The sequence below is a fragment of the Tiliqua scincoides genome, chromosome 13, assembly GCF_035046505.1.
Source record: "Tiliqua scincoides isolate rTilSci1 chromosome 13, rTilSci1.hap2, whole genome shotgun sequence".
Classification (NCBI taxonomy): Eukaryota; Metazoa; Chordata; class Lepidosauria; order Squamata; family Scincidae; genus Tiliqua; species Tiliqua scincoides.
In genome coordinates this window covers 17,774,652-17,786,660 of record NC_089833.1, presented here as the reverse complement: position 1 = coordinate 17,786,660, position 12,009 = coordinate 17,774,652, and the positions used below count along the sequence as shown (strand labels likewise).

The 12,009-nt window shown below is 49.3% G+C and overlaps 1 protein-coding gene and 1 pseudogene across 3 annotated transcripts in view; both read right to left on the bottom strand.

Annotated features, from left to right (window-relative positions):
- The window catches only part of TECPR1 (tectonin beta-propeller repeat containing 1), a 28,684-nt gene extending 17,296 nt beyond the window's left edge, over nucleotides 1-11,388 (bottom strand). The window contains exons 1-9 of one of the 3 annotated variants that reach the window (XM_066640778.1): nucleotides 11,301-11,388; nucleotides 8,431-8,773; nucleotides 6,375-6,557; nucleotides 5,096-5,218; nucleotides 4,276-4,401; nucleotides 3,215-3,389; nucleotides 3,021-3,121; nucleotides 797-898; nucleotides 422-567 (exon numbers count right to left, since the gene is read on the bottom strand). In XM_066640778.1, the coding sequence (XP_066496875.1) occupies nucleotides 422-567; nucleotides 797-898; nucleotides 3,021-3,121; nucleotides 3,215-3,389; nucleotides 4,276-4,401; nucleotides 5,096-5,218; nucleotides 6,375-6,557; nucleotides 8,431-8,661 (1,187 nt within the window). In that variant the 5' untranslated portion in view covers nucleotides 8,662-8,773; nucleotides 11,301-11,388. Of the gene's footprint in view, nucleotides 1-421; nucleotides 568-796; nucleotides 899-3,020; nucleotides 3,122-3,214; nucleotides 3,390-4,275; nucleotides 4,402-5,095; nucleotides 5,219-6,374; nucleotides 6,558-8,430; nucleotides 8,774-10,539; nucleotides 10,791-11,027; nucleotides 11,111-11,300 lie in introns of those variants that run through there. The other 2 variants (XM_066640780.1, XM_066640779.1) reach the window with 2 other exon arrangements.
- On the bottom strand, nucleotides 73-189 carry LOC136633985 (5S ribosomal RNA; annotated as a pseudogene).
- Nucleotides 11,389-12,009: the final 621 nt, after the last annotated feature.

Below are 12,009 nucleotides of genomic sequence, written 5' to 3'. Positions count from 1 at the left end.
GGAGTCCAAAAGTTCACTGGTGAAAATGACATTTTAGGTTGGCAACCTTCAGTCTCAAAAGACTATGGTAGAAGCCTACAGCACCCGGCATTCCCAGGCGGTCTCCCATCCAAGTACTAACCAGGCCTGACCCTGCTTAGCTTCTGAGATCAAACGAGATCAGGCATGTGCAGGGTAACAGCTAATGACATTTTGGTTCATGCTGAATTCTCTTGGACGAACCAACACTGAGGCCTGTCACAGGAAGCACAAAAAACATTACTGGGGTTTGCGCAGGTGCCATTCTAGGTGACAGCAAACAATCCAAGCCGGCCTCTTGAGGGCAATTTCTGAGCCCTTCAGGTTAGGAAGACTTGGGGGATCTCCCAAGTGTTCCAGTGGCATCTCTCCCCCCCCCCGCTTGCTCGTGCTTCGTAGCTACCTGAGGAGACTCGTAGAGCTGCCTGTCTGAGACCGGTCACTGTCTCTGCTGCAAACGATTGGCTTCCATGTCTTCCCACTCAGCTCGCTCGGTGTGACACCTTGCCGGAAGTATACAGTTCGGTCTTCACAGCTGATCCCCCAGACCTAGGCAGGGGGAAGAGGGAGAAGAGGAAGCAGGTCACTCTACACGCTCCACAAAGCAGCAGGTTGTTTGGCCACTGGAGAGGAGATTAAATACAAATGCCTGAAGTCTCACACAGGCCTGGTTCTTCCAGTGCTCCTCCTTCCTCCCCCTGCCCACCCTGTGGGGCTGCAATGGGAATCTGTTGGCTTAGCAGCACACCAGCCCCTGCTAAATCTATGGGAGCCTCACCTGATCGTTCAAACCCACGTTCACCATCATCATCTCACCAACCATCTCAATCCAGCTGGTGCCACCCGGGTTGTGAGAGTTCACACCTCTCCTGAACCAGACCTAGGACAGTACACACAAATCAGTGCTGGGGGGAGGGGAAGGGGGCGTGTACACAGGATACCTGCAAACACTGCAATTGCAAGTATACAAGTCAGCAATAATAATAATAATAATAATAATAATAATAATAATAATAATAATAATAAACTTTATTTATACCCCGCCCTTCTCCCCAAAGGGACCCAGGGCGGCTTACAACAGGTTAAAAGCAGATTAAAACATAATATTAAAAAACAGATAAAAACATTAACATATTAACAAATATCATAAAAACAGTAATCAGATAAAAAATCAGGTAAAAGGAGCATAGAGCAGCAGATCACAGGAATCAGGCCTGTAAAAAATACTAAGAGATGTAGAAAAGATGTTAAAAAGATGTTAAAAAGGCCATGAAGTCAGAAGGCTTGTTTAAACAGCAGGGTCTTCAGGCCCTGCCGAAAAGTCTCAAGAGAGGGAGCCATTCTTAAGTCATGGCGAAGGGAGTTCCATAACGTTGGTGCCACTACTGAGAAGGCCCTATTTGCCTATAAGGCAATGTCAATGTACTGGAAAGCTTTGTGCAATTTGCACTAGTGGTGCTTCCTCCCCCCCCCCCCAAATATTTTGAGGACAGGGGCCAACCAGATGCCCTTGGGAAGCTTGCAAGCAGGGCAGGATTGCAACAGCATGCCCAGTTTTGTCACTGGCATCTGATAATCAAATGCATAGTGCCTGAGAACATGGAGGCTCCAATTTTAAACTTCTGTAGCCAATACCCATTTCTAAAGGTAGTTGTCTAATCTTTTTTTTGAAGGCATCTAAGGCAGGCATCCTGTGACAATGAATCTGCCGGTTAACTGGGTGTTGCATGAAACAGTGTCTATATTCAGTGTCTGATTTTTAATGAAGGTTTAAGATCTTGGTATGTAGAAGGTTTAGAGGGAACCGGGTATGTTTCATCTGGAGAAGAGAAGACTGAGAGGGGATATGATTGCGCTCTTCAAAGGCCAAAAGCCTGTCTTATGACAGGAAGAAGGAACAATTTGGTTCTCAGCTGCCTCTGAGAGTAAAAATGGATTCAATGGATACAAACTGCAAGAGAAGATATTCCAGTTGGACGTCAGGAATAAATTCTTGATGGTCAGAGTGCTTTGGCAGTGGAACAGATTGCCAAGGGAAGTGGTGGATTCTGCCTCATTGGAGTTCATCAAGCAGAGGTTCGACAAGCACCAGCTGGAGACGCTCTAGCAGAATTCCCTGCTATAGCCAGGGGTTTGGAATAGACCTTGTGGGCACCTTCCAACTCTATATTAGGAAGGGCAATGGGGACTGTTGGGGAAAGTGTGCAGAGAATGAAGCAGGGGTGTGGACAGATCTGAGACATACAGAATTATGCAGGGGATGAACAGAGTGGATAGGGAGATGCTCTTTACACTCTCACATAACACCAGAACCAGGGGACAGCCACTAAAATTGAGTGTTGGGAGAGTTAGAACAGACAAAAGAAAATATTTCTTCACTCAGCGTGTGGTTGGTCTGTGGAACTCCTTGCCACAGGATGTGGTGACGGCGTCTAGCCTGGACGCCTTTAAAAGGGGATTGGACAAGTTTCTGGAGGAAAAATCCATTATGGGGTACAGGCCATGATGTGTATGCGCAACCTCCTGATTTTAGAAATGGGCTATGTCAGAATGCCAGATGCAGGGGAGGGCACCAGGATGCAGGTCTCTTGTTAACTGGTGTGCTCCCTGGGGCATTTGGTGGGCCACTGTGAGATACAGAAAGCTGGACTAGATGGGCCTATGGCCTGATCCAGTGGGGCTGTTCTTATGTTCTTAAACTACAATTCCCAGGAGGCCTTGCAGGTCTCTTGTTATCTGGTGTGCTCCCTGGGGCCTTTGGTGGGCCGCTGTGAGATACAGGAAGCTGGACTAGATGGGCCTATGGCCTGATCCAGTGGGGCTGTTCCTATGTTCTTATCCTATAATGCCAGAGAGAGGCTGTCACAGTAAGCAGTTGATGGGATTCCTAAGTCCTTTTAAAAGCTTTCTCCTCACAGCTGACACAAGGACTAGAAACTCATAAGCCACTGCTAAATGCAAAGAAAAAAAGCAGAAAACAGCTGCATCCCCAGGCCACTTACTTTCCTGTCTTTAGTCACTGCCCAAACCACATTCACACCCACAGAGATGTGTAAGATTCCGTTCTCTGGGTTTGGAGGTTCCACAATCGTCCAAGAAATTCCTGACAAAGGCAAATAGAAAAAAAAAAAGTGATTTAAACTCTTGTTTCTTTCCATACAATGAGGATGCTGTTCGCTAACCACACAGGACTCACCTTGAGGATTATGCCGGTCAATCCCTTCCCTCACAATTGCTTGCCCTTCCCAAAGGGTTGCCCAGAGGAGGTCATACGATCCACAGCTGATCTGGACAGCTTCGCCAGGGGTAGCGATTAAGGACCACGAAGAGCCTTCAGGGTTGTGGCAACAGACGTCCTCCCTGTACCATACCTGAAGGACAGAAGGCAGCCTTCAGAAAATCACAGCTAAGAAATAAGACAAGAAAGTAGAGAGCAGGCAGGAGCTCAGCAAGTGGGCCTTCCATGTAGACGATTCCCATCAGAATTCAAGCTAAGAAGACCTCGGAGAGTAGGCTGGGAAGTACTTCACTGTCCACACAAGAACCTGGAGAGCTGTCACCAGCCAGGCAGACTGCACTGGGCTAAGCAGACCAATCAAACATCATACAAGGGTTGGTTCCCAAGGCCTCTTTCCTCCCCATTCCTTTAGGGTTGGATCTAACAAAACCAACATACCCCACATCTGTAATCCAAGGGCCACGCTTCATGATACAGCTCCTTAAAGTTCTGCCGCAATAACAGCCCAATCCTATCCTGCGTTGGAACAGGGAGGCTGGCTGGTTGACCTCCACCGTATCCAGCACAGGGCTGGCAGCAGCAAAACCCTGGGAATCGATTACCCTTCCCCCTGGTAACATGGCAGCAGCCCAAATGGGGCTACTTGGATCTGTGCCACCTAAAGAGGTGGTGCAGATCGGAGCAGCCTGGCGCTAGGCCAGGCCACCCAGTAGAGGAGTTCAGATCCAGCCTAAGTGCTGGATCCTGGCTCTACCCCCACCCCAGGCCCAGTCTGCTGACGGACCCACTGCTGAAAGAGCCCAGAGGTCTTGGGCTGCTTGTTGTCTGGTAGCCAGATCTGCAGCAAGACAACTTAACTCCCAGTGCTGTTGCTGACCCTAAGACAACTCATCGCCCTGCTCCTCTGCCGAACTCTGGCATCTTTCTTCCTCCCTTGGTGAAAGACCTGGATTCACTGGATGCCCACATGCAGAACTCAAGCATTAGATAAGAGCACCCCATCCTCCAAGAGGCAGTACCTTTCCCTGCAGAGAGACAGCCCAGACCGACAACCGTCCCACAGGCTCGTCCGTGATTTCCCACCCTCCGACCGAGAGATCATTGAAAGGATCTGGAAGCTGCTTGGCGTCTTCCTGGGATGGAATCTGCAGCAGAACAAAACAAAAACAGCTGAGCCTACAGTCCTATACACGCTTAGGTGAGAGCAAGTCCTGCTAAAGAGAATGACACTTACTGCTGAGTAAACGTCTCTAGGTTTGTACTGTTCATTATTCTCATGCCAGCATTTATGTCCATTCTGCACTGCATCTAGGCACTGTCCTGGACCAGACCTGAGCTGCCACTACGTGGCTGTGCCGTGTACTCTCAGGCATAGGCCTTCAACAGGCCTGTCCTCCAGGAATTTTATCTAATCACCTTTTTTCAAGCCATCTCCAAAGCTGGCAGCCCTCACCATTGTGTGTGGCAGAATCAGAAATCCTGAGACACAGCTCTGGAGCTGCATTTCACTTTTATTTTTATCCCTGCTAAGTAGGCAAAGAGATACTCTTCAGTGGGGCTTCTCTCATATTAAGCACAGGGAGAGCAGCTGCCCCTTTCCATCCCAATACAGCATCTTTTCCGGTGGCTGTTTGCGGGTGTACAAATGGGAGGCCCCTTTGAAACCGGGAACAATCGTCTAGTCCTTTTTTGCTATGCAAACTGCTTTGAGAACTTTTGCTTTGTCTGTCGAACAGTGGCCTGCAAATACTCTTAAAGATGAGAATCTCATCAGATGTGCCTCTAGAAACACCTTAAGTTGAGGAAGATAAAGAAGAAGAAAGAGAGAGAGAGAGAGACCTTCGCCCATGAATCTCGAGATTTGTATCGCCTGTACCGAATCCACCTTCGGCGCCGGACACACGAGTTCCATCTCTTGTCTTTTGTGTAGGTGGCTGGGAAGTCAATGGCATATGTCCAGCCCTAAACAGGACAGAGGCAAAAAAGGAGCTTTTTGTAGCCATCTTAAAGGATGAGAGGTAGAAAACTTCAGAACAACCTGAGGCACAAGCCACTGACACAACCAAGCACAGGGCGGTTTTTAATCTCCAGATCTCTTGTTCCTGCTGGCCTTAAGCAAACAAAAACCACCCACTCTGCAGCTGTGAGTTGTTATAGGTGGTCACTGTTTCCGTCATGATGTATTCTTCTCCAGTGTCCAGTATGGACTTTCCTCCAAGCTAAAGGTACTGGAAAGTTCCACCTTGCTGTTCAGTACTGTTTGCATATTGCCATACATTCAAAAAGGCATCGGCAACAGTTCATGCGTTAGGCCAGCAATTCAGATAAACACAAGACACATTTTGCAGAAAAAAAAACATTAGCTGTTAATTCTTAAGCAGAGCAGCTGGCAAGAGAGATCAGCCCCTCTGCACTTTATAAAATGACAACATTTAAAAGATATGAGCTTGATTGCTTTCAGCAAGGGCCAGAGAGTGGAATGTTAGATCCTTTCCCCCTAGGAACCAAACACAGAATGGTTCATAACTGAGGAGAGATATTTAAAACAACACTGGGGGGGAGGGGGGGAGAGAGATCCAGCACAACCACTAAAGGGGACAGGGAAAGAGGATGACGAGTGGATCTATGGATGCTTGCAAGTACCACATCCCAACCGAAAATGTTCCCCTCTCAAACCCCTGGGGGCAAATGAGTCCCATTATCCTACCAGACCTTCCCCTTTCCAGTACAGGTTGGGAATCCCATATCTGAAGTGCTTGCGACCAAAAGCATTTTGAAGATCAAATTTCTCCATATTTTGGAATACTTGCATATACATTAGGAGAGATCTTGGGGATGGGGACTCGAGTCTAAGCTTTAAATTCATTTATGTTCCAAATACGCATAGTTTGGAGTTAATTTTATACAATATTTTTAAATAATTTTGCGCTTGATACACGGTTTGCAATTTCATTTCTTTAGGCAAAAAAGTTTTTAAAAAGGAAGTCGTGTTGGTGCTCAAAAAGGTTCTGAATTACAGAACGCTCTGCATTTCAGGATTTCAGATAAGGGAAACCCAACCTATATAGATTCATTTCTTTAAGAGGATGTGGGTCCCTTATCAATATTGTTCACCTACCCCTTTCTCTGTGGGGTCCCCTCCAAAATTTTCATCCACGTACCAGTCAGACTCCCAGTCCCAGTGAGGCGAGGGCGGCGCGAAGCTTTCGAGCGGCTGATGCTTCAACCCGCTGACGTCGCTCCACTGCCAGCGGTCACTGGGCAGCAATTTCTCGCAGAAACCGATCACGGGATTCCAGCGCTGCCGGAAAGCAAACCAACAGTCACACACATCACACCCTGGAGATCTATTTATTTTATCCACCTGCATGCTGCCCCTCAGGGCCCGCACAAGATTTTTCCTTACCTGGAGTTCCAATAGAAAAAGAAGAGAGGAGGAGAGTAGTGTGGGCAGGAGTGGCCAAGACACTCTAGCCCACCATTCTCCTTTCCTCCACACATCTTTTTCTGCTCTTCTCCTCTCTTCTACTTTGAATCCACAGAGTGCAGTAGGAAGAGGATAAGGAGGGTAGGCGGCCAAAGAACAGTGGAGCTGGGTGTCGTACATGTCGTACACTTGAACTCACTCCCAGAGTTTTGGGGGACTCAGAGTTGTTGGTTCTGAACCCTAGAGCCCTCAAAGATCCCTGTTTGGTAGTACTGCCACCACCCTGTAAGAGCCAGTGTCTCAGTCCAGGGAAACTGAGACCCTCTAGGCTTAACTATATCCCTTGTAGGCACTGAGCACTTTCTTTACTTAAAGTCTCGGTCCTCAAGTTTCTAGTCCACAATGAGGATTTTTGATATTGGTAGTACTGCCACCACCCTGTAAGAGCCAGTGCCTCAGTCCAGGGAAACCGAGACCCTCTAGGCTTAACTATATCCCTTGTAGGCACTGAGCACTTTCTTTACTTAAAGTCTCGGTCCTCAAGTTTCTAGTCCACAATGAGGATTTTTGTTATCGGTAGTACTGCCACCACCCTGTAAGAGCCAGTGCCTCAGTCCAGGGAAACCAAGACCCTCTAGGCTTAACTATATCCCTTGTAGGCACTGAGCACTTTCTTTACTTAAAGTCTCAGTCCTCAAGTTTCTAGTCCACAATGAGGATTTTTGGTAGCTTGCTGAACGGCTAGGCAGGATTCTGAACCTTCGTCCCCAACAGACATGAACCAACATGGTAAAAAGATTTTTACTTTATTAAGTACATAGGGTTACAAAAAGTTACAAAAGGTAGCAAACGCTAGAGGCATAAAAACTTCTAGGAAACATATCAGCATAAAATAACAAAGCTAACTGGCTATCTCTATTATTTCCTAACGCTCACCTGGGTCAGCTTCTTTTTTAGATCCTCAATTACCTATGAGGCCACATGGTCCTGGCCTGGGGCAGGATGTGCACCCACGCCAAAAGACAAAGACCAAAGACGAAGACAAAGGGCAAAAGGCACCCCTTTGGGCTTTGTTCTTATACTTCTCAAGCCAAGAGGATGGTGTGACTCTCTACTCATTTCAAACTGCCCAATCAGAACTCTTGGGGACAGAATCTTCTCGAAGTGGGGCTGGATGCTAGTTCTCTTAGTTCTCTCCCTCCCCACTGGGGATTCCTGGGCGCCTCTCTGGCTACTGAGGTGCTACATTTATCACCTTCCATGAGTTGTAAATACCTTTCAGCTAGGATTCCAGCCATTCTATGTTACTGGGTTACTTTGGTTCAGGCTTTGCAATGCTACTAGGCCTGAACTACACATATTCATGAGAAGGCCCACTCTGTCTCAGTGTATGGACTAAGAAAGATGTGGATCGGAGGAAGCAGCAGAAAGGTTGGGGCAGGGAAGGAGTGGTCAAGAAAATGCAAAGGGAGTACTCTGAAAATAATCTGAAAAGAGAATAAGGAGAAGGAACAGGTAGAGCTAGAGAGATGACTTAACAGTAGGGATGGAGTCTTTCAGCAGTGGCACCACCACACGTTAGGAATTATTTTATTTAAAAGATTTATATCTCACCTTTCCCATGCCCAAGCAAATGTCCAAAGGGGCTTACAAGTACTCCATTAAAATGTACAGTTGCATACCGATCTTAAAACAACCAATCAACTCTTTGGTTGTTGGCCTCTTAGCAAATCCTTTCTTTCCATACCTGATTCTCATAGGTTTCTTCTTGGAACCGGATAGGGACGTCGCTGGAGTGTATGTAAACATAGACCTGGTGATCGCAAGCGATGCCCCAGCAGCACTCCTTGACCGCAGAGACGCGCTTGAACTCCAGCTGCCCATCTTTGCAGAGTTCCCAATACTGGCTGGCTGTTGAAAGTGTATACACTCTGCCAAAGATGTCCACGGCCCACAGGAGGGAACTAGACGTGGCCATGGCTCGAAGGTGGCGGCGTTTACATGGGTCTGATCTGGTTTCTAGAAAGACTGTTCAGTTCCCATTCTTGTGGCTGACTGTGGTGGCTTGGGGTGTGAACATTTAAGAAGAGCTGGAAGGAAAAGGAAAAGAGTGAAGGGGGAAATTGAAAGAGTGAAGGGCGAAATTGTTGCCTAGCCAGTCCACGGAGTGCAGGGCAAACTGCAGTTATTTTAAAGTTTAAACCAGCATAAAACCATCTAGTGAAACTGCAGAATTTTCAGCCTGCAAAGCTTCCAAGGATATTGGTTTGCCCCTTAAGGTTAGCCTTTTTTTCCTACCCTAATCCCCTGCTCCTTAATTATACCAATAAAACACTTATTTGGACAACAACCAAACAATCCTTGTGTGCTGTTTGCGGGATTCCATTTACGGACTTTCTCTAGAAACTCTGCCCCACAACGGCTTCCTTTCTATGCTATTTATTTACAGGTAAAAAGAGTTTGCAGATCAAGGGTGTTCATTGGACCTAACTGGATATCAGGGCAAACCTTGCAGCAGTAGCAGCAGCAAATACAGAGGCAAGTAGCCATCATTTTGATTTATGTTTTAAAATACAGAAGGGGATGATTTCCTCCCACTTTGCAAGAAAGCATTTCCCAGTTGCAAGAGAGAGATAGTTGCAGGTTCTCAACTGACATCTTGCCTCTGGTTTTCTGTGCCACTCCCCAGCTCTACCAGGATGTGGGTTCCCCATTAACCGTATCACTGCTAGATGGGACCCAACCACCATCTGTGTGGGGGTGGGTGAGTGGGTGGAGTTTACATGGCAACTGCATATTCCTATTCCTAGGACTCCTGACTGGAGAATAAGTGGGTCTCTGTCACATACATGCTATCCGTATCTAGACCAAGCCTCAACAGATTTGCTTTGGATCTAGGCACCAGCCCCCAAATTTAGGAGCCATACAAATTTGTCCACTTTCAGAGTTTACCTTTTTTAAAAAAATTTTACATGCCACCAGTGAATGGTATGAATTAGTTTTTACATGTAAACAAGCATGGAGAAGAACCTTGTCATACAAAATAACACACTGTGATGTAACACAACAAAATGTGCTATACACTTCCATCACTATTTTGCCCAGTCTCATTTCTGGTGCTGTAGTTCTTCTATGGAATTCACTAATAAAAACTAAAATCTCAACACCCACCTTTGCCACACAACTACTATCTGTGCATTTGCACCAATTTTCAACCTGGCAGTGCACACCAGTCACTGTGCTCTTTTTCAGTACCATGCACAAATAAAATGTCCACCAACCCCACACTGTGATACACACAATCACAAATGTCACCATTAAACAAGGAAACTGGTGTTTGGGTTTGCTGTCAGAGATAAGCAGCTGAATGACTCGATCGCTGCTGCTTACATTTTACTATTGTGACAACTTGAAAAGTAGTGAACAACTATGGCCAAAATTACCAGGTGCTACAGTGACCCCGTGTCTGGAATCCGATGAGCCGTATCCTGGACTACAATAATTAGGATCAAAAATATACTCTCCTGCCATCCGACCAGCTGAAGGCTTGATAGTATTGGAACTTGCTTGTCTAGAATAAACCATTCAGGCAGTGCAATGAAGCAGTTAAACTGTCAGAGGAGGACAAGGAAGACCTGGGTTCAAATCCCTGCTTAGTCACAACACTTGCTGGGTGAATTGACTCCTGGCCTCCCTCCCTCCCTCTGCAATCTCCCTTGTGTCAATACCTAGACAGTAAGCATCTCAGGGCAGGGACCTGCCTTTGCGTCTGATGTAAAAGCACCGTGTACAAGCACTGCATGAATTGCACAATACAGAAAATAATAAAACCACCAGACACTCCTCAATCCGGCACCTAAACCATGTCTGAGTCCACGTCCAGGCCACAGGCTTCGAGAGGGACTTTAGTGGGGTGCCAAGTTGTTTTGGGCCCTTCCCTTCTCCACTGGCTGACAGTTCCACCTGATCACTGGAGTATCTACAAGGAGCAATAGGTCCATTGCGCCTCTGCTGATGCCAAAGGCAGAAGGCCTGTCTTCATGCACTCTCTGCGCTGCCAGGACATGACCGGCTGCCCTCCTTCGGCTCCTGCGCCCAGGTGAGATGTGCCCCTGCACCCCGCTTGTCTCCCGGGCCCTGATCCGGGCTGCTCTTCTGGCTGCGGGTCACGGCTGCCCTGGGGGAGCCCGGGTTTGGCAAGGGAGGGCTCCAGTCCCCCCAGGGGTGGCCCACCTGTCACCTGCAGGGCCCTTCCCCAGGGGGAGTGCCAGCAGGTGCCCTCAAAGGTGCTGACCCCCGCAGCTGAGAAGTGGCCCGCTCTGCAACGCTCGCGTCTTCCATCACCTGCAGGGCCTGGGGAGCCAGGCGGGGGGGCAGGCTCCGGCAAGGGGCCCCCGCCCGCCTGGAGATGCTGCTGCTGCGGGGGGGGGGGCTGCTGCCAGGCCCCCTTCCTCGCCCCTCCCCGCGAGGAAGCGGCGGCGGGCAGGCTGGGGCGGGCGGGGGGCGCGGGGCCGGCCAGGAGGGGGAGGCTGCCGCGGAGGGAGATGCGCGGCCCGCCTGGACCCCGGGACGTGCCTCGCCCGGCTCCCTCCCGCTCCCGGCGGCCCGGCCTCCTACCTGCCCGGCTTGCGCGGCCCGCGAGCAGCGCCACCCCCGCCGGAGCGCGCAGGTCGGCCGAGGAAGTCCGCCCCGCCCAGGCGCCCCATTGGCGCGGCCGCGAGCCAGGCTGGGCTCGCCCCGGGGGAGGAGAGCGGAGCAGAGCTTTCCGGGTCGGCCTGCAGCGGGGCTGCGGAACTCCCCGCCACGGGACGCGGCGCCTGGCCCCTGCCCTGGCACGTGACGGGCCGGGACGGCGCCTGCCGCCTCCTGGTTCCGGGAGCAGCCGCCCCTGCATGCCAGGCGCCAGGGGGTGGCACCAGCGCCAGTTCGGGAGACAGGGTGGGTTCTGCCCAGTGCCGCTGAGGCCGAATGAGCAGACTCTGAGAGGTGGAAGGCCGGGAAGGTGCTTTATTGTTCAACAGCAAGACGTGTCCTGCCCTCTGAGAGTTTGCACGCTCGGATTCAGAGGGGGGGACCCTCCTCTTAGACACTGCAGTTGTCATTCAAAGCACAGCCCCCCCAAAGGGTGTTAACTTTCCCTCCTAACATTCCACGGACCTTTTCAGACCCTCTCCATTGCCCCCTCCATGGCTTTGGCTTTTCACCTTCCAACAGGGAAGTATCCTGGCTTCAGTCTTTCTGTGCAAACATGTTTTGCTGTTGCTGTTTCCAGCTATATCCTCTGGCTTCTGGTTTTGTCAGCAAAAAGGAAGGGGGTCTGTCAATT